Source organism: Lepisosteus platostomus, chromosome 20 (assembly GCF_059453375.1).
Source record: "Lepisosteus platostomus isolate fLepPlt1 chromosome 20, fLepPlt1.hap1, whole genome shotgun sequence".
NCBI classification, from domain to species: Eukaryota; Metazoa; Chordata; class Actinopteri; order Semionotiformes; family Lepisosteidae; genus Lepisosteus; species Lepisosteus platostomus.
In genome coordinates this window covers 5,649,234-5,674,891 of record NC_142630.1, presented here as the reverse complement: position 1 = coordinate 5,674,891, position 25,658 = coordinate 5,649,234, and the positions used below count along the sequence as shown (strand labels likewise).

The 25,658-nt window shown below is 42.3% G+C and overlaps 1 protein-coding gene across 2 annotated transcripts in view; it reads left to right on the top strand.

The window, feature by feature from the left end:
• wwp2 (WW domain containing E3 ubiquitin protein ligase 2) overlaps positions 1 to 20,782 on the top strand; it is a 118,341-nt gene extending 97,559 nt beyond the window's left edge. For both annotated transcript variants that reach the window (XM_088613753.1, XM_088613754.1), the window contains 8 exons: positions 3,002 to 3,161; positions 8,082 to 8,215; positions 8,558 to 8,698; positions 9,177 to 9,297; positions 11,293 to 11,397; positions 15,940 to 16,036; positions 18,515 to 18,587; positions 19,757 to 20,782. In XM_088613753.1, coding sequence (XP_088469879.1) covers positions 3,002 to 3,161; positions 8,082 to 8,215; positions 8,558 to 8,698; positions 9,177 to 9,297; positions 11,293 to 11,397; positions 15,940 to 16,036; positions 18,515 to 18,587; positions 19,757 to 19,856 — 931 coding nt within the window. In that variant the 3' untranslated portion in view covers positions 19,857 to 20,782. The remainder of the gene's footprint in view (positions 1 to 3,001; positions 3,162 to 8,081; positions 8,216 to 8,557; positions 8,699 to 9,176; positions 9,298 to 11,292; positions 11,398 to 15,939; positions 16,037 to 18,514; positions 18,588 to 19,756) is intronic.
• The last annotated feature ends 4,876 nt before the right edge of the window (positions 20,783 to 25,658 follow it).

Genomic DNA, 25,658 nt, shown 5'->3' with positions numbered 1-25,658 from the left:
AGTAGGGCAGCCTGTAATAAACAACTTTCCAGTTTTAATGCTGCCTTAAATTACAAAAAGAGAAATAGAAAAACAGAAAAGTGGCAAAGTGTATAAATGTATAAAATACTGTGCACAGCACCCTTCCCCACCCTCAGCAGGTGCAATGTTGAAAGAGGGTGGGGGCGCCTGTGTAAAAAAAAAAATGTGCCATAACTATAAAGTTTATTTGCAGACAAAATTGCAAGGTTGGCAGTCTTGTGTGGAAGCATCGTAAATCTGTGCAATATGTGAAACGACTCCCAGTCTCCTCTGCCAGCAAAAGCACTCCCACTCTGCCAGCCCTGCCTGATCCTCTCATTCCCCTGGTGCCTTGATGTTTGTTTGTACCTCTATCATATGCCCGTTCGTTACAGTGTACACCTTTGTTGATGCTGTGGATGAAATTGTAGGCATTACTGCATGCTCTGACCATGTCACTAGAGATTACGTGCTACAGTATGATCCTTGAGCAGAAAAAACAGAGCCAGTCAATAATAAATGTACTGTATTGTCAAAACCTGAGTACCTGAATTCAAGAACCCCTGCAGTGATGTTTGTCTTTGTTGTTCAAGTACTGTACTTGTCTTCAGTGTGGTATTCTTCCCTGATCCCCATGTCTGATGTTTTTACTGTTTTACTTTTTTGTTTGTTTTCCTCACATCTCCTTATCGATGCCGGGCCTGGGTCTGATTTGCAATGGGCCGCTGAGCATCTGAAAGTGGTAGAGAGGAAACCTGCTGGGCACACTGCGGTTTGCCAGCATGGGTGGTGCTCCAAGGAGCTCTGACTATGACTGGAGTTAACTGTGGAAGTCAGAATACAAACATTGTGAACTCTCAGACCCTCAGTTCAGCCCACTGAACAGATAATCTTAAATGTCTAACCGCAAACCACCGAAATCTGAGTGGCGGGGATCTGTGTTCTCATGTTAACAGCCAATCTTTTATCTCTTGGCTCCAGAGCTGGTTTTGCATTGCTTCACTGGAGGAATGCTTCAGTGGGCAGGCGCTGACGCAGTGCAGAAGAGCTGCCAGCTTTTGGCATGTGTGCTTTCCTCTCTTCCTGCCTCGAAAGCTGTAACCAGTAATGTTAAGCCAGCTCCTAACTGAATTTTAAACCACCACATTTTAACTAAGTAAGATATCTGATGAAGGCAATTTTCTTTATATTGTTTGTATTTGTATAGCTATTTTTATACTTTCATGTTCAAGATATCCGAACTTTCTAGTCTCCATGTGCAAGGTATTAAACCTCAAGGATCCATTTATAATGCTTGTATATATGAGAGCAGTCTAAATATTTCTGACAACTGTGCGATTAAGCATTAGTAAGGATTAGTTCCATCCAGGATATTTACATTCTATCAGTATGCTTTTAATGAATTACAGGCTAAAAGGAAATGGAATTTGCAGCCTGTGATCGGAAGCATTGCCGGATTTTCTTTGTGGATACATGCTTGTTGTTAAATGAACAAATTAATACAAAGCATTAGGAGAGAAACTCTAGGGAGGATTAATTACGTTTTTGGTGCTGAGCAATGAATGTGGTACACAGTCACGGTTCACAGAGGTTCACGGTCAATCTCCTAGTTAATGGATTTGTTTCATTGGAATGGGAGATACCCGAAGGCAGGTACAGTAATTTCATTCTAAATAGACTTTGAAACCTGGTAACCTTGAATAAGAGGAAGTAATTCAGAAAAAGATCCAAGTCCTACTGTTTAATGCGTTCTGTAGCTTAGCTTGTCCGTGAGCACTTTCTGCTAAATACAGCCCATTAAAGTTTTAAACAATCTAGTCTGCAAGCTGATGTTTTCATTTCAATAAAATCTTGCACTGTTTAAAACCTGAATCCAGCTCTGTAGTGGGTAATAATCCCTCCTGGGTGCTATCAGATATTAGTGGAATTTTACATTCTTTTAAAAGTCTTTGAAATGCTGCTTTTAAAACACTGGGCTCCTCTCCCAGACTCTTTTACCATTCTTGAATAAAGATTGTTGATTTCTTTTATGTATCCTTGATGTCATTCCCATGGCATAGAAACATATTATTAGTCGGAGAAAGATTTTCATAATCACATTGGACAGGGTCTGCTCCAGATTTTGAATTACTACTGTACATGTGCACTCATTGTCCAAAAAAATAGGAACCTCTGAATAACACGCTTGATTAGGCTGGCAGCACTACACGGGGTTCGGACGTGTTCCCAGCCCAACGCCATCCCTTTCTAGCAGCATGATATTCCACTGAGGTTGTGATGGGGGTCGAACTGTCCCTCTCTCTCCGCTGGGTCCCAGGAGTTTAGGACCTTCTTCCTACCAGGGAAGGTGATGGAAGCCTGTCTCAAGCTCTTCGTGCCAGTCGTGCATTGCCTGTCAATACTCGAGAGAGTCTTTTTGTTTGATTAGTTGAATCCTAATATTGTGGCCAGAAAGCACATATTTTCTCTTTCAAACAAGACATCAGGTGGTATTTTATGGGGCCGCCAGCATTTAAGCCTTTTGAAAGCAGTGCTGCAACTTCCGTTGTTGATTTTACCATGAAAAATATCCTTGCCATATCTGTGACTTATATAAAGACAAAATGTTTGTTAGTGGTTTCTTTAAGTCTCTCCCCTAGATCTTATCCGTAAGACTACAAAAAACATCTCATGGCTGGAAAAGTGACCTCAAAGAGCCTAGTTTTAAGAGAGCAAGTCCCATGTAGTTTATATTCCTTGAGGCATTTTTAGGTTACTTGATGGAAAACCGATGTGTTCCCATTTGTAGGAAAACTGAGCAGCATCCAAACCAGTGTGCTCCCCAAATAAAAGCTTTAATGAAGGCAAATGTAGACCCAGTGTATTCTTGGGGTTTCATCCCATTCTCTCTTGTGGTCTTGATGTTAGATTGTGGGGTGATGGCATGAACAGTCTGTTTTGCAGCGATTCCCTTGCCTATGCTTGTGTTAAATGTAATGACTTCCTGCTCTCTTCCTTGCAGAGAGTGGTTTTTCCTGCTGTCCCATGAGGTGCTGAACCCCATGTATTGTCTGTTCGAGTATGCGGGCAAAAACAACTACTGCCTGCAGATCAACCCTGCCTCCTCCATCAACCCCGACCACCTCACCTACTTCCGGTTCATCGGCCGTTTCATCGCAATGGTAGGGGACACCGGCAGCTGCTGACCACCTCCCCAGTTCTCACGAGACTCTGAATCAATGTCCAGTGTTTGCTTCAAAAGCTTTGCCGAGTCATTTCTGTGCTTCTTGATATGTTTTAGTTCTCCGTTTTTATGCGTTTGTTCTCTGTTTTATTGCGGTAGAGTTTAATAGATCTGGTAATTATTCTGGTACTGCAAAAATCTCTGAAAGGTCGCATCATACTGTGTTTGTCAGCACTTATTTGTGAAATTCTTGGCATTGCCATAAACTACCACAGAAAAATGCAGCCAAGGCCGAAGTAATATTTTGAAAATTATTATGTCAAAAGAAAGATGAGTAGGCATAAAATGTTGACAGAAATCTCTGTAATATTCTTTTTACATTCATCAGCTTTTTTAAGCTTCCCCATTTTAAGCCTCAACATCTGTGTACTGCTACGAGCAGATGTGTATTGTGTCCTACCATGTACGTCCTACCTGTTCTCTATCACGGTAACATGTTCCCCACATCCTTATTTGTCGTGATGCCATTGTTTGTGTTGACTTGCTATCATTATAAGTACCCTATAGACTGTATGGTTCCTCTTCAGAAACTTGCTATGTCTTCATGCAGTCCTGCTACACGCTGTGAGTAGACAACACGGACAGTAGAGTTAGACATTTAATGGTACACTGACGCGGCTCTCACTGATACAGCACTGTGGACTGGCTAGTCACAGGGACAAAAATTGCATAGCATGCTGAAGATTCACCCTGTTGAAACTTAACCCATAACAAAGACAGCTTGGGGATTGTCAAACAGAGTCAGCTAATGACATAGTCTGGGCACCAACCACACTCTCTGAGCTTTAGGGTCTTTTACCTGAAGTGTGAGTTTTTTGTCCTTTCTTCCACCTTTTGACTGCTAATATTGACACATATGGTGTCGCAGACTTCAGCACTTCAGTCTCCTAAACCTTTTTTTACATTCAGAGTCCACATTTTTTGTATGCTTTTCATGTCTCGGCACATGGCTACGAACCTTGTGACTGCACAAGGGAGAAAGAGGAGGTCTAGGCTGAGTCCTTCTACCCGACCACCTTCAAACCAGTTGTTTTTTAACTTGTCACAGGCAGTTTAGCCCCGTACCGGAGGCTCAGAGCTGATTGTTGGACAAGCAGCTCCAGAATTTAATTCAGTTTATTTTTATATAGTGCCTTTCACAACAAGGTTTCCCCAAGGCACTTAACAATACAATTGACGATTCTACGGAGTTGATGAGAGCCAAAGAGCTCTGTCTGCTGTCCTCCCTGGTTCTCAGTCAATTGTGTACCATCACAGCTGGCTGGATACATGACCTGAAGTCGAACCCGTGACTGTAGAGCTCAACCTGCTCTTGGGCGAGCGCCTTTACCAGTTGAGACACTCAAGAGCCCAATTTAAAAAGCTTTTAACTTGGCACATATCAAACTGAGGAAAGAGCCCCTTTAGTTATACAAACCCTCCTTGTGGCTTTTTGTTCTCATTTGCTATAATTAAGGCAGAATTCTTCCAAGTACTTCAGTTTCTCTCCATCACTGGGTAGTTTGACATGAATGCTGAGGCACTGACTAAGTGGGTATACTGTTTTCAGCACTGAAAAATGAGAATTTTGCAATATAATGTTTCAAATATAATTGGTAAGAAAGCCAAAAAAGTATTACATTAGTTGTGCCTTTATAAAAATCCTTAGCAAATTTAATAGCATAAAGCACAGTGACCCAGGGTTTTGGTGACTTTACAGAGCCATCCTGATTAATGTAAGGGTCTGTTACTTTATACTTTCATACTTTATACTTTCTTTTGTGGCTCCATGGTTTACTGTGAAAGAACAGTTTTGAATGAGCAGCATCTAGTTATTCAGAGAGATACTCGTTACATACAGCCCATGAAACAGTTCCATTTTCTTTTGCAGATTAATTCAGTCTGATCCCAGTCTGTGTCTGAAACATTACATCATTTTTCCTGTTTTATGTGGTTTTGCTAAGTTTAGATCAGCAAGTCACAGAGAAGTCAGTTGCAGTATAAGTACTGAGTGTCTGTATTGTAAGAGAGAGCCAGGAGTTTGAAGAAGTAAAAGTCTTTGCCTTGGAGACATTCAATGTAGGAACTTCATTTTGATATGAAGTTTTCAGATTTAACAATCATTCAGATTGTCCCAGTATTTAAGTGTTATTGAGGCAAAAATCAGCAGGTTCTACAGAATATTTTTGGAGGTGTTGCATATTTTAATTTCTAATAAGAAATGTCACTAAGGAGTAGATGTCTTTCGGCTTATCTTGCAGTGTAAATCACATCTGCTTCTAATTCACAAGCTAGTTTGTAGACTGTCTAGATACAGTATGTGATACTTTGCTTGTGCGTCATTAGCTAATTTGTCATTTGAAAGATTTCTCAAAGGTATAGGCTAAGGTCTCCTCATGTGGTTTGAGCGTGAGAATCACAAAATGAAAAGGCTGTTTTGGCTGAGCTAACTGAATAAAATTACTGTATAATTCAAACACAGTGGCACCCTTCACATGATGGATTAGCTCAAAATAAATCACACAAAATCTGATTCCTATCCACATTTGGCTTTTTATAAATGACACTCACAAAGGAAAGTGTGTCCCACTGCTTTCCAACCTTTAAAACGTACAAAAAAGTGAAACGCTTCAAAAGCACAGGCACCTAACTCGAGCTGTATATATATGTTTAAGAAAGCTCATGTCCTATTAGTTTCTGCTATACTGGTGTTTATTTGGTCTCTTAAGTTTACAATTACCTGTGGTGCTTTACTGTAATGTTTTTCAATCTAATGATAAACACCACTGTAATTCAGTTTACAGAGCAGGGCTGATTCTTTTTCTTTGCTTGTTTCTTATGACCATAATGCGTGTATTTTTAAAGCCATATTTGTAAGATTACATGCATTGTGTTTCAGTTTGCACAAGTCATTATTTTGAATCAGGTGGTTTTAACAATTATGATTGATACCTGCACTGGCCAAAATATGCACACTGCCCAAGTCAAGTGATTCTGCTCTGCATGGTTGACGTAGGAAGCAGAAGACAGACTTCCAACAATGTCAGTACCACATCCCATGATTCTCATTACAGCCCCAAGCTGAAGGAGATCCTGCTACCAGAACTGGGCTGCAAAGAATTCAAACCCTTGTGGAATAGAAGCAATGTCCTTTTCATGCTGTTCATGCTGCTCACACAGGCCAATGAGTTAAACGGCTTCTGGCAGAACAGCTGGTGATTACACTGGCAAGAAGAAAAGGCATTATATTTAAAATGAACTATAGAGAGAAAACAAATCTCATCTTGGTCAAGCATGCATTCCCTTTAAAGCAAGGACTCAAGACTTCCTTTGCTGTGTGGGCGATCTCTGTGTTTTTCTGTTCTCCTGTCTCCAAATATATGGAGACAAGGGAATGTTACCAAATGGAAAATGTAAGAATTTGGTCAATGGGTTGAGTTCCTGAAGAATCCCCCAACCTCCTCCTCCCTCTGCTACCCTAACCCAGATTTCTCTGGGAAAATGTGCACAAGCTGGCCCAAAAAACAACACCCAATCCACAAGAGACAAAGCATGAAGTCACCACCACACCCAGCCCTAAGCATCCAATGGGAGCTATATATAGAGAGGGCTCAAATGCTTCACACATCCCCTTATAAAGATACGTCTGTTTCTTCTCGCTCGCTGTCCTTCCCAGACACTTGTCGTTGCGCAGTGGGTATTTGCCGACCCCACCCTGCATCAAGACGTAATCCGCAATGAAAGAGCAGACTGTTAGTCACTCCCAGGCCCGTCTGTATTGTTCTTGGACACCTTGCGGCGGGGACCGTGTGAAGCCATTATCGCATTTTCAAAAACAGTCTGGTTTTCATCCTGCCGGCGGCGGGGGCCCGGTCTCGCAGCTCGCTCTCGGCAAGGGAGACCGCGGGTCGGGCCCGGGGAATTCGCCGCTCGTTTGAAGTCGGATGCCAATCGCTAGATTACAGCCTGTGCCCGCGTCACGTGACCGCTTTCTGGTCTCCGATTTGGGCCGGGGGGCCCGAAAGGAATGCAGAGGGGAATGCGGTGAGGGTGAGCGAGTTCTCATCTGTCCAGGTCACTCCTAGAGTTCTGCTTCACTGTGCACAGGAAACCCAGCTGCCCAAACTGCAAATCCTAGAGATCTGTTAAAATAAGTGAGTGAATCGGATTCCATTCTTTGAAAGAAGACAAGGAAAAGGCACACATGGTCTCAAACTGCAAAGATTAAATACATGGTTTCCTTTCCATGGGACATTTACTAGAATAAATGGTGTCGTGCTACATTGCCAAAGCGCTACAGCATTTTCACCCATCTAAGAAGGAGATATTGGTGTAGAATTTCGCATTCTATTAGGATAAGTATCTCACCAATGGCCCTAGCAGGAAGATGTAAAACTTTTGTTTTTTTTTCATTAAGATTTGCAAACATTGATAGCCGGCTTCTTCAGAGAAGGAAATATTATGTGCCAAAAGCTCAATAATTGACAGATCTTGTGGCTTTCATATAAGTTTGTAAGCTGATTCGTCTTTTGCATTTTCCCTTTCATTTTGTTTCTTAACTTGGGGCTTCCTATTTTGCCTACTTCCCTATTTTGTTGTGTGATTTATTTTAAGACCAGTAATAGTATCTCAAACCAAATGGAAAACCCAAAGCATTGTTATAGAGAAGTGCAGAACCAAGTTAAAATGAGCAGATGTGAGGGAAAAGATAACGTGCGTGACACAACCACAAGCACAAAGCACAAAGCAGGCAGAGCAGTATCTTGGGGGAAATGGTGATAAACAGGCTATTAACCTGGTTGTTCGTGATGTCTGCTGATGGGCAGTGTAGAATGAAGGTGATGTTAACTAATGTGCGCTTGGGATCCATTCTCTGCAGGCACTGTATCATGGCAAATTCATCGACACAGGCTTTACTCTGCCCTTCTACAAGCGCATGCTGAATAAAAAGCCCACCCTGAAGGACCTGGAGTCTATTGACCCCGAGTTCCACAACTCCATCATGTGGGTGAAGTAAGTATTCTTTTCTTCCAAATACCAAACAGTTGGTCAAGGACTCTGTTCAATTTATTAATGGTTGCAGCGGTCAGATCATTTTAAGCAAGTGAAATAATTTTCTTTTTGCTCACCTTTCACTCTGCTTACCAGAAACGTTCAAGCAGTCCAGGCTTGCTATTTAGATTGATTGAAGGAACCAGTCAATAGTGATCAATGATATCACTGCGAGTGTGTGTGTGGAGCACCAGTGATCAGTAACGTCACTGTGAGTGTGTGAGAAGCTGCAGTGATCAGTGGCATCGCTGTCAGTGTGTGAGAAGCTGCAGTGATCAGTGAGGTCCATGTGTGTCTTCCCAGGGAGAACAATCTGGAGGAATGTGGAGTAGAGCTGTACTTTGCTCAGGACATGGAGATTCTGGGAAAGGTGTCAACTCACGAGTTGAAGACTGATGGCGAAAATGAGCTTGTGACAGAAGACAACAAGGAAGAGTATATTAGGTAAGAAAAATGGGCATGGGCGCCATAGGTCAACCTTAAAATTACAGAATTCAGTAATACACTGGCTTCCTGTGCACTGACTCTGTATACAGTGACTCTTAAAAGGAAAAAATAGGTTGAATGTTTTTAATTGGTGTGGATTCTACAGTTCCATATTCCATGAAAGTACCTCCTGCTGGTTCCCTGAACCCAATTAAAGGCTAAACAAGGCCTTCACAGTTCCATTACAAAATGAGATAATTATGATGATAATTCAGTGAAGAATTTGACAGAGTTGAGGAGTCTGTCTGATATTAATGGCATGGATTATGAAGGGAAATCCCCTGCCCTCTCATCGTAGTGGAGCCTGACCGCAGCGTACGAGTGATTTAAGATGGGCTTGTAACAGATGCTGACTCCCATGATGTGCAGACGTGTGCCGATTGCAAGGGGAGACGGCTGTGTGTGCAGATGGCAGAGCCTGTGCTCTTCCCCGCAGGCTGCTGACAGACTGGCGCTTCACCCGAGGGGTAGAGGAGCAGACCAAGGCCTTCCTGGATGGCTTCAATGAGGTGGTGCCCCTGGAGTGGCTCCGATACTTTGACGAGAAGGAACTCGAGGTGAGAGGGGATCTCAGAGGAGGTGCTGTTAAAGGTGGTCTCTTGGAGGAGATTCAATCCATTGTTTTTGGTGTTTTTTATCACCTTGTTTTATGTATATTTCAATGTTTATGCAAAAAGAAAAAAAGGTTAACAAGTACGAACTCCTCTCCTATGGAATGGTGCAGGCCCCCTTTTCTTAGTGCTGTCGTGTCTCGCCAAACGCCCCTTGACTGGAGCAGGAGTTCTTGTGATTGGACTGTGGCTCAAATCCTCAAAAGACTGGGGGTTAAAGAAAGCCTGTAATTATACCAAAACCTAAAAGCTGTGCGCTCTGGGAGCCATGCAAACAACAAACAGCCCGTGAGATAATTAAACACATCAGCAAAAGAACAGAGCATAAGATGTCTGGGAAAAAAAGCTCTATTGCCTAGCAAAGCGCACACGTGCTGGAGGAGGTATCTGGATCTCTGTGTACTCGGTTCTTTTTTCCGATACCAAGTTTTAACTTGTGATACTTTCAGTGCTGCTGTGTAGATGCACAAGATAAGACTTCAGCTCCACTCCACAGTAATGAGCAAAAACAATTCATCTGCAGATTGACAGCGCTGCCTTGTACCAGAATCGTCTAGTTTTCCTCATCACGTCACTTCTTGCAAATTTTAGACTGGAACATACTCCACATTCATTTTAAAGTCCTTTGAAAGCGTACTGTCACCAGTGCTTCTTTTATAACTGATTAAATAACCTTTATGTAATTAAATTGGCATTGAGGCATTGGCAGACTGAGAGCTCAGACCCCTAATTTAACTGAAAAATGACAGAAAGGGTATAATATTTCTTTACGTGATGTTGCCTTTTACCTGAGAGACACAGTTTCGTTTTTCCTAACATTAAGGATGTTTCTTCTCTAAGTGTAGAAGCACAGTTTAAGAAATTTGGGCTTTGTTGCCCTTTTAACTTTTGTGAGTTGAAAAGAACTTTTATTTGTAGGCTTTTGCCCACAATTCCCTGAATGCATGGAACCCAGAGATTTTCATGACTTGCTTTTTTCCTGTTGAAAGTTTTCTGGGGCTGATGATAATGCATTCAGACTGAAGCATGTTTAAGTTCAATGGCGTCAGCCTCCGATTTTGAAAGGAGTAATAGAATCTGCTAAGCAATCTCTGCCATTTGAGGTTGGGATTCTGCTGTTCTTTTGCGGGCAATAGTCCCATATCCTGGCAAGATGTTTCTTCAAATGTGATGAATTTGCCACTTGAATGGCCGCACAACAAAGTGCTGTGAAATTAGTATAAACATGAAAGCCAAATTTCTGCTGTTCAGTATTAGACATTGTGTTTGAATTGTGAAAAAGCATAGCTGCTTTTAGACTTGGTAGATTAAAATCCAAAATGAATGTTATCCCGCTAGAAGCAGATCATCGCTTGATAGAGACGAGGTGGTCCAAGTGGTACAAGCCTTGTTACAAGTATGCTGCCAGTTCTAGCCCTTACTCGACCACTGACTCACCGAGGATATCCAGCTTAAATCAAATGAGTGAATTCTATCCTTACCAAGACAGCCCATAATAAGGATTTGGATTGCTGGTTTAATCGATGAGAAAGCTTTCTGCACATGAAAGCTTAATGATAGGGTTCATTCTGCTGTGCTCCAGAACTTGACTACATTTCACTTGGGTTTTGAAGTTGGCGGAACCATGACATTCCTGTGTGAATATAAGAACTAATCAAAAATCTCCCGTCAGAGAGGTACCCCGTGCCTCTTGTCCACAACACATGGTCTTTTGTTTTTATTTTCAAGTGTTACAAAAATCATAAATGCAGTCCTTTACAAAGAGAGTGTTCATCTACCAGCGTTGATAATGGAATACAGAGATTTTCTGATGTGAGGTGTGCTGTCTAGGGCACTGACATAGTTCTCTCCACAAGAGTGAATAGTCTAAAACTGCTTTGATGTTCTTGTTCTTAATTGCCTGGACCTGAAAGCACTTTGTCTCTGTGTTTGTCTCTGCAGCTGATGCTCTGTGGGATGCAGGAGATTGACCTGACTGACTGGCAGAAGAACACCATATACCGACATTATACCAAAAACAGCAAGCAGATCCAGTGGTTTTGGCAGGTGAGACTGTGTTCTTAGTGTCTGATTCTTTTAACCCAGACAGGACACACATCAATACCACCTAATCTGAAAAGAATTTACAAATGGCTAGATCAACGGGTTTAGAGTTAAGGAGCACTTTGGAATTGACAATAACTTTCACAGGCATGGAGGACCAAGCTGATGGAAAGCATGTCTTGGCCATGATGTTGATATGATAGGGCTGTGATTGTATAAACCACGTAAAGTTCAAATCCATGTGAAACAGAGCAGTCCAGGTATCTGATATCACCAGGCTCGCATGATTTCTGCCTTGGAAAAAGGGATCAATTGTACAGATCTTGACAAAATTGCATCCTTTGAGATTTATTCTGTTGAGTCATTTAACTTTGCAAGTACATCGGGACAGAGTTTGCATAAAAAAGGTATGCTAATAATTACATGATTAAGTACTGTGGTTGTAGAAAATATTATATATCTCTACATGTTGTTACAGCTGTTCAAGTAATGCGGCTGTATTTTGTTCTCATCTTTGTTCACATAATGACAGCTATGCTTGTCGTTCACCGGACTTATTTTAAGATAATTTTGCAAGTCTGCTGTTGGGTGTCATTTCCTATTATACGTCAAGGTCATGGTGCACCGGCCACCACAATTCGTATTGTTGAGGACCACGAGAAGGTATGAGGAATCACACCAGGGCCAGGTTGCTGTTCTTTGCTAGTACAGAATCACACGACAGGGTGTTTTTTTTTTTAACAGTACACCTTAAACTGTACATGGACGCGACTCACCCATTTCCTGTAGTAGTTTTTTTGTTTAGCATTTTTGTGTACTCACTCGATTTGAAAGTGCCATTTGTTTCATTGATTTGACTCACAGCAACAGACATTGTGCTGCACAGGGAGTGTTTGAGGGCAGACATGCTCCTTCAAGCCACTCACGAAAACATGCTGCAAGTCCCGTAGTGCCTTACAGGACATTTAGCAATGATTGAAGCCCGCAGGCACTTCTTAAGTCACTGCAGTCAGTAAATCACTAAGAGAAAGGGCCGATGCCCAGTGCTAGTTCCATTGGCACAGATCTCTTGTTGAGTGAGCAGGTGGGCTGGTTGACCTCTTGCTTATCTCTTGTAAGATATAAGTTCATAATATTGGATGATCTTTTAGGGGATCTTTGATTAATAGTAATCGGCGGCTGATATATTGAGGTTCTCCCTTCCTACCCATTCAGACTGTCAGTGATGTCTTAGTGATGGGCCGTGTGTAGATGCCTTAAGAGCTCGAGACGTCCATCACCTTCCCTGACCAGAGCAATCTTCAGATCTCAGTCCTGTGGAACGGACTCACTGCCTGCCACAGAAGGCCGTCCCACTGGTTGAATAGGAAGAGATTAGGGCCTTCAAAATCCTTGTGAAATACTTGACATATCCAGCCTCTGCTGTTCTTGCTGCGCAGAGAGGTTTAACTTTAATCTTTGGGGGGTGGGGTGGGTTCCTAATATTTTGGCCAGTGAGTGTGAGCAGTGATGAGAGTCAGGCATATTCCCCCCCCAGCCTTTTCAGCCCAGAAGCTGACACAAGTTCCCTTGGCACGGGTCTCGTGCTGACTGAACTCGGTGATTAGTGGTCATGGGTGTTTACTGCAGCCGTTCTGTCAGAGTACGGGCAAACGATAAAGAAATGTGATCCAAAAATAGCAGAAAGTAATGCTTGAGGTTGCATTACAAATATTCCAGTAAATAAACAATCAACATCTGTCATTATATTGGCAATCATTGCCTCTCTTTCTGCCCACATCTGTTTTAAATCACAGTGTCACTCACTGAAATTAAGAAAGCTGTCTTTGAGAATTTTGCAAACTAATGGTCTGTTTTTTTAGAGAAACACTGCTTTTCTTGATGTATCCATTAGCAGAGTTTCAATTTCTGTTATTAAATATTTTTGGCCTGGAGTATATGCCTATACAGCAGGCTAACAGCTACAAAATCCTAAGATCAGTAACTGACTTTTGGCAAAAGGGTGCTAATTAATGTACTTTGAATGTAAGAAATGAAAACATCTATTTCCTCCATTAAATGAAGTTCTGTAACCTCAGAAATAAAATATCTGGTAGTCCAAGGCAAGTCTGAAAGGAATGTGAATTTTGAGACTGAGGATCTTTTCACAAATTAGAAAAATTGAGCTATAGCTTCATAATTTCCAATTTCCTCTTTTCTTATAATATCAGTCACAAAATGGCAAAAAAAAATAATTTCAAGTTGTTTTTTTCCCAGACGTTCATTACATAAAACAGGAATGGGGCAGCTCCTGGCCTCAGCTGGCCTAAGCCGTTGCTGACATAAATTTTTTTAGTAAGCGTGGACCTGAATTGCTTAATTAAATTATCCCTTATAATTAAACATCAAAGTCCAGTCGTAAAACCTCTGTTAGTAGAGCAGTAAATACACTAAATAATAGCAAACACAGGTTTGAATCCAGGCTATGCCTCTGTGTGATGAACTGACCCAAAAGATCATAGGTTCCAATCCAGACTGTGCCTCTCTGTGTCAGCCTAGTAATCATGGGTTGCAGTCCAGGGCCTCTGTGTCATTCCTGAGGTAATAGGTTCTAGTCCAGACTGTGCCTTTTGCCAGCTCTGTCTGAGACCTCTGCTGGTGGAAGTAAATTGTTGCCTGAGAGCAACAATTCCTGGCTTAGTCCAAAATGCCTTAAAAATGTATCATTCATGGGCTTGGCACGCAGGAAACGTGTTTATTACAGAACGTCTAGATTAAGTTTTTCAAACTCCAATTATATAAATCTAATTGAAAGCTTGACATATAGCGCAGCATTTCTTGGATGTGTGTTTAGAATTACCATCAATCAAAATGGGTGGCACAGCGGCGCAGTGGTTGACATGACTGCCTCGCAGTGCTGGGGCCCCGGGTTCAATCCCAGGCCTGGGGTGCTGTCTGTGTGGAGGTTGTAGGTTCATCCTGTGTTTGTTTTCTCCGGGTGGTCTGGTTTCCTCCCACAGTCTAAGACGTACGGGTAGGTTAAGTGGCTTCTGGAGAAAAAAAAAAGAAATCTGGTGTGTCCGTGTCTGTGTGTCTGCCCTGCAATGGATTGGCATCCCATCCAGGGTATATCCTGCCTTGCACCTGTTGCCTGCTGGGATAGGCTCCAGCTCTCCCACAACCCAACAACCCTGTATTGGATAAAGCAGTTAGAAAAAAGATGGATCACTCATTATTTAGTTTAATTTATCGATACTCATGTTTAGAGCTACTTCTAATCAATATTTTACGGATATGGACATTTCCAAGATTTCCAGTCAGCAGTGATGTGAATGCTTTTGAAGAACATTAAGTAGAACTAGAGTAGGAATAGTGTGTTCTAAGAGATGTATAGGTGCTGTTTGTTCTCAGACATATGATCTACAGGTTGGGTTGCAAAACGTGGGAGTGAAAAGAGGAGCATGGAGCTCGACTCCTCTTGTGCCTCTGGAGCACATGTTGTCTTTGGCTTGTTCCTACTGTGTGGCATTGCAGCAATACATTGGGTTGAGTCACAACTGCGGTTTCCCATAGCAAGACTTAAAAGTGAAAAGATTATTATAGATTCAGAATACATTAAAACATCTTCAAATCCTTCTAAAAAACCACATGGCACATAAATTATTTGAAAGAGTTCAGTGTTTGTTACATTAATTCTTGAAGCAGCTGTTAAACAGACTTCTATTCCATTTGCTGATACTGGCTCAGGGTATGTACACACGATAGTTGTTGTGTCTCTGCCAATTTGCAGCTGTGTTTTAAAATCGCAGTTAATCATATTATTGTTAATGGAGCCTAAAAGAGCTTTTTAATCCTTTCAATGCAAAAACTGTATAATCTAATTGAGAATAACAGCCAGAACGCAGCAATTTACACTGCAGGAACAAAGGGATTTTTTTGGTTTAGGAATTTGAGAAGGTGCATGGTTTTCTCAAAAGGCAGCCACTGGGCTTTAAACCCAATAAGACTGTTGAATTGTGGTTACCTCCATGTTAGCCACATTCGGTGTGCTGTTTTATGTCATTCTGTGTGGTTGCAAAAAACTTCTAACTCTTACTTAAAATTGAATGTTATTTAATAGGCAGTGCTTGACTTTGTCCTTCACAATAATTTCTGATGTTGCAGACATAAAGAAGAGAGTTTTATTTTTGCTCACAGTATTTCAGAATTCAATGAGTTACAGATATCTCTTAAAATATCTCAAGACCCTGCATTACCAAGATGCTGCCAGTTAGCAGTTCCCAGAACTTAGTGTGGGACTTTCCATTTGCAGTGGGGATTTATGCCTTGTGAATTTTCTGTTAGATCACATTTCTAAATTTAAACACTCATCATTTTGTAAGAAATCATTATAAATACTCATAAAGATAAAAAATGGGTTTGCATGAAACTATTCACTTAAGCATGCTTAATATTGGATAAATTTCTGCATACACCAGCGAGGCGCTGTAAAAGAAGCACTGATCTACTCTTAGCCCCATGTTCCACAGGTTACTGCTCTGAGCAGGTCCTCTGTCTCTTCCTCAGGTTGTCAAGGAGATGGACAATGAAAAGAGGATCCGCCTGCTGCAGTTTGTCACTGGAACCTGTCGACTTCCTGTGGGGGGCTTCTCGGAGCTCATTGGTAAGACCGAAAGACCTCCACGCAGAACACAGAGTGGGCCCTACAGTCCAGAAATTGCCATGTGCAAATCTGTGCTGTGTCATTCTGCGCCCATGACTGCAGTTAGGAAATGGGGCTTTTGGGACTGTCTGAAATACATCTTCTGGTCTCCCAAATGGATCTGGGTTAGTTCATAAGGTATGAGCATTGATTCTGGGAAATGTTCCTTTGAATATTATTCCGCTGTAAGGCCACATCAGCAAAATGAAGGTTCAAAATGGCAGTTGTGGCTTATTTAATGCTCCCTTTTAGAGGCTGTCAGGAAGATTGATAATGTCTTAGAAAGCATTTCCTTCCAAAAGCCTGGATTTGAAAGAGCAGTTAAACGGCAGGAAAACCCCTTTCATATGAAAGAGAGCAGAAAGTTGGTGATAGTCTTGCAGGCCTGCTGTTGAGATTAATTGGGAAAACATAAGGGGTGGTAGATTCTTCTGAAACTGCACACCAAAACACATGGCCCTATGTTTTACCGCCTTAAAAATTAGGCACGAAAATGCCTCTGTCCCTGATAAAGTTAAAATCCAAAGGCCTACAATCTCCAAAAAATATAATTACAGTGCGTGGAGATTGAGATGTATGATGTAGCACTCCAGCTCCACAGCGGTCCTGGCATGAGACTATTGAGCATGGCTGTATGATCCATTTCAGGTTTTATGAGCTTCTGGCTGCTGGGCAAATTTACTTGAAGGGTGGAAGAGAAGATTAAATTGCTTAATAAATGTTGTTTCAATGCCATGCATGTCTATGTCGAAAATAGCATTGCCTCTTTTCCTTTTCATTCATTTAAAATAAAACAAATTATGTTAAAGATGTTTGTGAACATTTTCTACATAATCCCAGAACATACTGCTGCAAATACATAGCAAGGTCAGTACAGGAATACAGGTAATCTTCAAAAGTTCATATTTCAGGTGGTTTCCCACACTCTGTTTAGCATTAGTAACTTGGCTAGCTTGCCTAAAGTAACCCCAGGTAGTACAAGTAGATTTTTCTGGTGTGGCATTTCTGTCAACATCCAGAGTAAAGTAGCAACATATTTACCAGAACTTAGACGTGTTCCATTCTTCAGGTGTGACGTGACATGTAACTGATGGTACACGGCCTGTTGATGAAAATAAACAGGACTTCCCTTGCCACTGTGCAGTATTGCTAATCATGACCAGTGAGGTTAATCCTGTCTCTGCACTGTGTGTGGTGTGGTAAAATCCAGACTGAGGGCAGGAAGGGAAACAAAAGAAAATCAGACGAGGTTTTGTTTGGAAGTGCTACACAGGAAGCACCTTGAGGCACACAGGGCCATGCGGCTGCTACCCCAGCCCTCAGTCAAGCTGGCATTGCATGTACCCAGCAGGCAGTGCACTAAGCTGCTGTATCCTGCTTGGCTTTGCACAGCAGAGGACTCTTGCTCCCCTGTCTTGTCCACAGTGTTGGTCTATGGATTTTCAGGCATCTGACCAGGGCACACATTTGCTCCTGTGCTCTTAACTGTTCATGGTTTTGACATCAGGCCCAGCATGTTTTTTCCCCCCTGCAGACATATCGGAGCAGCAAGAACAGTTCAGTCTTTTGAGTCTGGTTCCAGTGTTCCTTAGCTGACCGATTGTCCATGCCTAGTGCCCTGTGTTTACTGTGGCATTGCATAGCCCTGCTGGTCATGAAAGAAAGGCATCGGAGCTCTCCTGCTATTATCGGTATTTCAAAACTCATGTGACTGCCTCAGCTCAGGAAACCTATGGCTAAAATTTCCTGCCATGGTTAAAACAGACCTTGATATCCTGCTCAGTCAGCACTTGAGAAGTGAGGTGCAGAATCAGTCCTCTGGCCGGGAACAGGCCCGATTCTGTTGTCTCACAGGTAAGTGGTTCTACATGGCCGCTGACAAACATTTGCAAAGCCCCTTTATTGGGGATTCCCAAAATACCTCCAAAGGGCGTAGTGCTGTGTAAATCATTACTTGGCTGCTGGGGCATAAAAGAGGTTTTACTCCTTTTATGCAGGCTATATGCATTTTTATGTTTCATGCTTCTCTGAGCAGCAATTAGTACATTTCCCCCCAATTTCAATTTATTCTAGCTGTGGCCTGAAACTGGAAAAGTATCTGAACACCCTCTTGCCATTCCTTTCTCTCACTTCAGTATTCTCTGTGGTACCTCAAGCAATTGAGTCTTTCTTACTAGAAAATCCCTGCTATTGGAGGTTGGCTAATAGGCTTTAGACATGGGAGCACTGGAACAAGTAGTTGCAGTGGAATAGAGGGGTTGCCTACACATGACCCAGATTCCACATTTTCATTTCTGGGATTTCATAGGCATGATCAGTCATGATACTCAGGTCACACTGGCACCAATAAAAAAAATTGTAACTTCTGTCAGTGATTCACAAAGTGATGCAGTTGGATTGCTGATTGTATAATGCAGTGGTAATCTGTGCCATCAACAGGAAGTAATGGACCCCAGAAGTTCTGTATTGACAAAGTGGGCAAAGAGACCTGGTTACCAAGAAGCCACACATGGTGAGTATTGATTTCTTTGCTTTGAAGCGACCATATTCACATTGTCCATTGCACAGAGGAATTTATTTCCTAATGCTTGCATTTTCTGAAGAGCTAGCAAAAAAATGCAGTTCTGATTCAGTTCCTGAGTGTTAGTGGTTGAAGCTTTCATTGTGCGAATGTCCTATGGACCAGAGTTCTGTGCTTTTTTATCTGAGCTCTCCCCTGTACCCTGTGTGGCTATAAGTGACGCAGCATTCAGCTGGCCTGGGCACTGACGGGGTTTAATCAGCTCGCAACCTGACATCAAGCCCCGTGGCTGGCTGGTGAGCTTTTGCACCACTTGGTAATTCACTCTCCAGCTGATGTTTTGTGTGCACTGCAGGCCCACAGTGTGAAACTCATCCAGATGGCCTGACAGTACACATTTCTGTCAGGGTCAGAACACACCGTTCTCACTTCTCTATAATAAATGCTTGAAGAGGTGGACCGAGGTAATCAACAATAGACACCCTGAGATATAGAGTTATTCAAAAACATTTATTAAAAGTTATTAAAAAATTAAGTAGCACTTCCCTCACCTTAACCCTCTCTCAAAAGGACATTACAAATGTTTGCCATCAAGTCTTACAGCTATGTAGGTATTAATATCGCATTCACTGCATTTTGCAACCGAATTCCAGAAAGGGTGGTGGCTTTCAGTCCTTTAATTGCATGGTGGGTGAAGGATTTGACCACTTCCTTTAGTGAAATGCAGGATATCTTATGACCACAGTTGCAGAAAAGAGGAAATAATGTATCCATGGTTTCCATCAAAATCGGTTGTCCCACAGAAGGAAGCACAGTAGCTTTACCACACAGTCGACCTCTGTGCACAGTACCCAAGTGCTCAAAAACTGCCCTTCCAGTATAGTAGTGAGCTCTTTGGTTTGTTTGTTCTTATTAACTGTGCTATCATGTAGCAGATTAAGACCCATTACCATCTAAAGGGAAGAAAGTGTGCAAGCTCCATGCAAACAAGCACCTTATGCTGGAAACAAATCCAGGACCGTGGGGCTGTGAGGCAGCAATGGTGACCCATTGCTCTTGGTGTGGGCTCAGAGAAGCTTGCACGATGATGGCTTCATCTGGGGCATTCATCTCAAACCCTAAAGCTGAAATCTAGCAAAACACTTTTGTTTTTCTTTCAGCTTTAATCGCCTGGATCTGCCTCCCTACAAGAGCTTCGAGCAGCTGAAGGAGAAGCTGCTGTTTGCCATTGAGGAGACTGAGGGCTTCGGGCAGGAGTGAGCAGGAGATGACACAGAAGCCTGCAGGAGGAGTGGTTTCACCACAGCCCCTGTTCTGCAGGGATGGATGGTATTCCGGGGCCATGGAATGACACCATATTAATGATCAATGCACCAAGCAGCAACCCACAGCCTAAAGATACCAGAGATCCACAGTTGTTTGTCCAACACTGTAATCCCTGACCAAACTGAGTTGTTGTTAAGCAAATCTGAAGACTGAGCTGAATCTGTTCATTATTTTTTTAAATCAGTGATAATTATATTTCATATCCTTCAGTGCTATCAAAAGACATATGCTGCTCTGTAAATAGGGAGCTTGTGTCTCTTTTTCCATTGCCTTCTTGCCAGTTCACATGAAATGCACTGCACTCTAATGAGGATTTTTGGAGATTCTGTGCCAAGGATAGCCCCCCTTGGCCATGCCATTTCTCTTTAGAAAATTAAGGGAAGCTTGAGCATTAGTACTTGATGAAGCACATCGACCTACAACATGACCAAGCAGCGAGACATCAGCAGAGTGTCACCAGCGTTCAGTTCTGCTCTGTCTCACTCACTGACTGCAGGCCAGAGCTGACATTAGCATTGCTGAGTTTCCTGATGTCTCTTAAGTGACCATGTATGAGCCTCTCAGTTTTGATCAAACTACACTTGTGCAGTTTTCCCAGACAGGGGCATTGGAGTTATTTGTAAGTCTTTCAAAATTGGGAGCCAGTGCTTCTTTTGCAGAACTGGAAAAGGGTGTGGAAACTATTGTCCTATTGTTTCCCATTAAATATCTTTTGGGCCTTTAACTTTGCCCAAAACCTTTAACAGATTTCTCCCAAATGTTGACACTCTGTTGTGCAGAAGTTAAAACGATCAGATGCATCAGGTTTTATTTTCCACTGAAATTGAATAATGAAATTAAACTTGGCTGGGCTCAATTCACTCTCTCGTCTTCACCAGTTTCAGTTATTGCTTCATTGGCTAACGTTAACGCACGTCAAATTGCATGTTTAAGACCATCAATGTTTTGCATTAACAGAATATCTGTTAGTGCCAAGTGACACACAAAGCCCTGGGGTAAAGGCTGTTGAGGTTGTGAGGTAGCAGTGGTCTAATGCCCCACTGGCACCACGCAGTGCTGTGTGAAGACTTGTGGTCTTTCCCCTTGCTGGTTTATTCATCAGTGGGTTTGAGCACTTGGAAATGGAGGAAGACCATAATCATACACCGGGGTCTTTGTAATGAGTTTGGGAAGACGCTAATCTCTGACTCCCCCTGTCCTTGCAAGCGTATTGGAACCTGTGGGCCATTCCTGCCCCACCCTGTCCTTGACCAACTTGACCTTCTCCCACGGCAGTGAGCTCCTGAGTGATGTCCTTTTCCAGCGGAGCCTGGAGATGCAGGGGCATGGAAAACAGAGGTCCGACTGCTCGGACTTCCTTTGTTTATTGTTCAAAGCCTTTAAACATTTCAAGGAACTTTCGTTGTTGTTGTTGTTGTTGTGTTTCAAGCTAAGCCAGGCAGGAGGGCTTCTTTACTTCAATTCCCTCATTTCCTGGGCTGTACCGCATTCTAATAACTCTGTCTGCACAGATATGGAAACGCTGTTGGTCTTAGGGCTGTGCATGTCATGGCCAACCTGGGTGTGCACGTTCCAGTCCAAAAAATTGTCAGATTAGAGACTCAGTCAACCATCACCATTAACTCTTTCCCATTTGCTGTGCACTGTAATTGCAGTTGTCTTGGAACAGCTCCAGCAGTTGAGAAAAAAAAACAGTGTTTGACAGCAAAATGTTATCTGAGCAAAAAAGCCTTTTTCTTTTTTTTTCTCCATTTTTAATGCACTTTCCATGCCATTTGTTCTCATTCAGATTTAATTTAAACCAGACTGTGTTTTTTTAGATTAAAACAGTATAGTTTGGATTCCCAGCTTTCTTGGAGAGGAGAGGTTTGCAGTTTGGACTTGAGCTTTTCTGGGCTGCTTGAATTTCTTCCATCGGTGCTCCCATCCTAGAAAACATGATCTGCTCCATTGATATTCTTTGCTGCAGCTTTACCAAGGACACTGGACTGTACCCTAGAGCGTTGGAGCCACAATGGGCTGATTTTGATGGCATGGCTGGACTGATGATCGCACTAGACCGTTGTATTTGATTGGTTGGAGAGCCAAGTAATGCCACTGGATATTTACATGCCCTTCATGATTAAAACCTGTTCCATAACCTAAGTACTCAAGTCCCTATTTGTTGCACAAGAATGAAGAGCCAGTTATCCATGGTATTATTTGCAAGGAAACTGAGTGATCACCTTTACAAAACGGCTACAGCAGGTTGTAGCCATTTTGAAGCTACAGTATTTTCAGTCCTGTTACCAGTCCCGGGTGCTGGGGACAGAGCCACATGGCCCAGCTCACTTTCTCATTGCAGTCAGTAGTAAATTGAATCCAGGACCGTGGCAACATCAGTATGCCCCTGTCCCACCCTTTTCACTTATTCATACACAACTAATTTGATGTCATGCATGGTCAGATTTTGTTCATACTGTGGAGGATGCTGATTAAATGTCTAATACCTGTCATCTTTAGCTTTAATAAGGGATCATGTAGCTGTGCAGAACAGAACCTCAAACTCGGCCTTGCAGTTTCGCAACATCTATCTGCGGCACTGCCTTCACCGGCGACTTTGGGTGAATGCAGGCAGGTTCTCAAGCTGAGTCTGGTCACCTTCCGGCCTTCATACACTCCTACAGGGATACAGTTGGACCAAGCACAGCCTGAAGGCTGCAGAGGCGGGCTCAGTGCCTACTGTCTGTGTGCGAATGGACAGACTGGCCGCAGTGAAGATCGGTGCCAGCTGTTGCCTCATACATATGAATGAATGTGACGCTAAGGGCCCATACTGTTGCTATTACACACCCCTATGATTCTCTTTCCTCATACACAGAAAACAACACATAAACAGCAAATAAAAGAGGACTGATGATGGAAAATTGCATCCATGTGTTAGTAGCCGAGTGCGGTTAATTGACCATAATATCAGATTGTTGGCAGGATAAACATTGTGGGACAGAAATCCAACCCCTTTTAACATTAGCCCTAATTCTTTTTTTTTTCTAGACAAAGACAGAAACCTTTTATTGCTTTCAGATGTTTACAGGAGTTGGTTCGCTAGGGCTGCTGTTTAAGAAACCAGCAGACTTCACAATCTTTTATGTGCTTCTCAGTAGCCATTCAGGTTTCGTTTCACACGGAACCCTCTGATCATATGAAAGGCAGGGATTTATTGTTTCCGTGTGATGTTTGACTGCTGGCAAGGTTGTGACGTGCAGGACAGGCAGAGCGCTTCTGTCTGCGAGCTACAGACTCTTGTACTGTATATGAGCCTGCACCCGATGTTGGGCATTTCAAGCTTGTTTCCCTGCTTGTAGTAAATAATCACAGACAGAAATAAAAAGCTTGGCTGTGCAGCCACTTAATTCTCTCAGCATGGAGAAGTAACGATCACTCTTCCAAACGTGCCAGAGAAGAGGCCGCTTGCTGTCTCATCAGTCACATACACAGGGCTACTACATGAGGGCTGCTTGTATTCTACTGTATGGCTGAAGCTGGCTACATAACTAGTTCTATAATTGAACATGGCAAAATAAAAATGGCACCTTTATTAAACAAGCAGTTTCCTGTGCGGACAGTGCAAATGACTGGACCACTGAGAACAAGGTGGTAAATGAATCACTCAATGCCTTTAATGTTTTCCCTTGTAAAAGCAGTGAAGAGTCTTTTCTGTGTTTACTGTAACACACTCGATGAACCATAGTTAAGCCCTGCTTGCAAATCTTCAAATATATAGCTTGATGCTATATTGGGCGGTGTGGTGGCTCTGTGGCTAAGGATCTGCGCCTGTGGCTGGAAGGCTGTCGGTTCGTATCCCACGGACGGCAGAGGAATCCTACTCCATTGGGCCCCTGAACAAGGCCCTTAATCCCAACTGCTCCAGGGGCACTGTATAAATGGCTGACCCTGCGCTCTGACCCCTAGCTTCTCTCCCTGTCTGTGTGTCTGTGTCTCATGGAGAGCAAGTTGGGGTCTGTGAAAAGACAAATTCCTAATACTAGAGATTGTATATGGCCAATAAAGTGATCTTATCAAAGAGGACATTTCATTCACAATAAATCTGCTGACCCAGGAGTAATGCTTCTCTAACATTAATTTCTGGAGATACTTGCTAGCTGTTAAAGGAGAAAATTGGCACTGTGCTGTAGATATAAACTGAAATGGAACAAAGACTTAACGTCCAAAACTTTTGTACAAGATGCCACCTAATCAGACATGCACACCATTTTGAGACTCGTACTTGTCACATAGCCTTGGCAAGCTGACTCAAGCTTCTTTGACAGCGAAAGCACATGTGACAACAATGCGGAATATAAAAAGGAGCACACATGTATTTGCTAGCTTGGTCTCCTGCTTCCTGCCTTATGCAGAATTCTGATGTTTATGCACGTTAACATAGCAGGGCTCTGTCCATTGAAACAAAAATGCTGGTGTTTGGGCATATTCTTGGATGAATGATGCAGTGTCCATCCCCAATTTGGAAACAGTCTCGTGAAGAACATAGGACAGTTTTATTTTATTTTAATAGAAGCTGATTTATGATCAGGTGTAGACTGAAAAAAGGAGAAAATGCTTTTTGTAAAATTGAATACATGCCTTACTTTTGGCTGCTGTTTTTGTTTTTTGTGGTAAATATAAATTAAATGCAACCTGCACTGTACAAACAATTCTTGTCATTTGTTTCTTCCCAATATAAAAACCAAAAACAGGAGATTATTTTTTGGGTGTTAAATAGATAATGGTAATAAATTCAGGTTAACGTGTTGTAGGAAGAAAGTGTTACTGATTTATAAAAGTGTCTTAAGAACTGGAAGGAAGAGTTCTTGTTAGACCAGAACCATGACACCAATGTTTGAAAAATGCCTGGATAGATGATATCCAATCTGAATTAAGAACTCATTCAAAGTGTGCTGTTGGGGCACTTTTTTTTTCTTTGATCTGAAGTGCAGTGTTGTTAAAAGACAGAATTACAGTAGATCCTAAATTGCTTTGAATGGGGCACTCAGAAAGGACATGTACAGTGATACGATTATAAAACATCTCTACCAGCAGCCTGTGTCTGTAAAGAAAAAAAACCCATATCTTTATGTGCAATAATAAAATAGATATTAAAAAAATTCAAGAGTGCAAGAGTCATCTTTGTCCCAATACTTTGCACTAATCTGTTGTTGAGGGCAGAAAATGCAAGTACAAATTGCAGTTCTTCCACGTGAATACGTCTTGAAACGGAAGACAAGCCGTGCAGTAGTGATCTGTGGGTCGACCCACGGTTGTGAGAAACAAACCTGCACTCGCCCGACCCGATCCAGAACCCGAGCTGCCTGACCCGCGGGTGAGTCAACCCGCACATCACTACTGTGCAGAGATGGAATAAGTATAGAATTTGTGAACAGTCATACAGATCAAGGATGCTAAGTTTTCAAAATGACATGTGTGATGCTGTCACAATGAAAACATTCTGAAGTTTGGAGTAGGACCTCGATGAGGTTTGTCCAGCCTCTTGGACAGACTGCTATGGGCTGCAGGCCATCATCATGGTGCTCTCCTGCTTGCGATCATGGAAATCTCATCCCACAGATCTGCTGTCGCACTCTGTGTCACTGTCTAGAGAAAAAACTGGTCATGTCATTGCCATTGTAATCTTAGCACTGTTGTCTTGCATTGTCCTGCTGCAAGTTCATATTTCTGGATTGCGTTGCAGGAACAGAT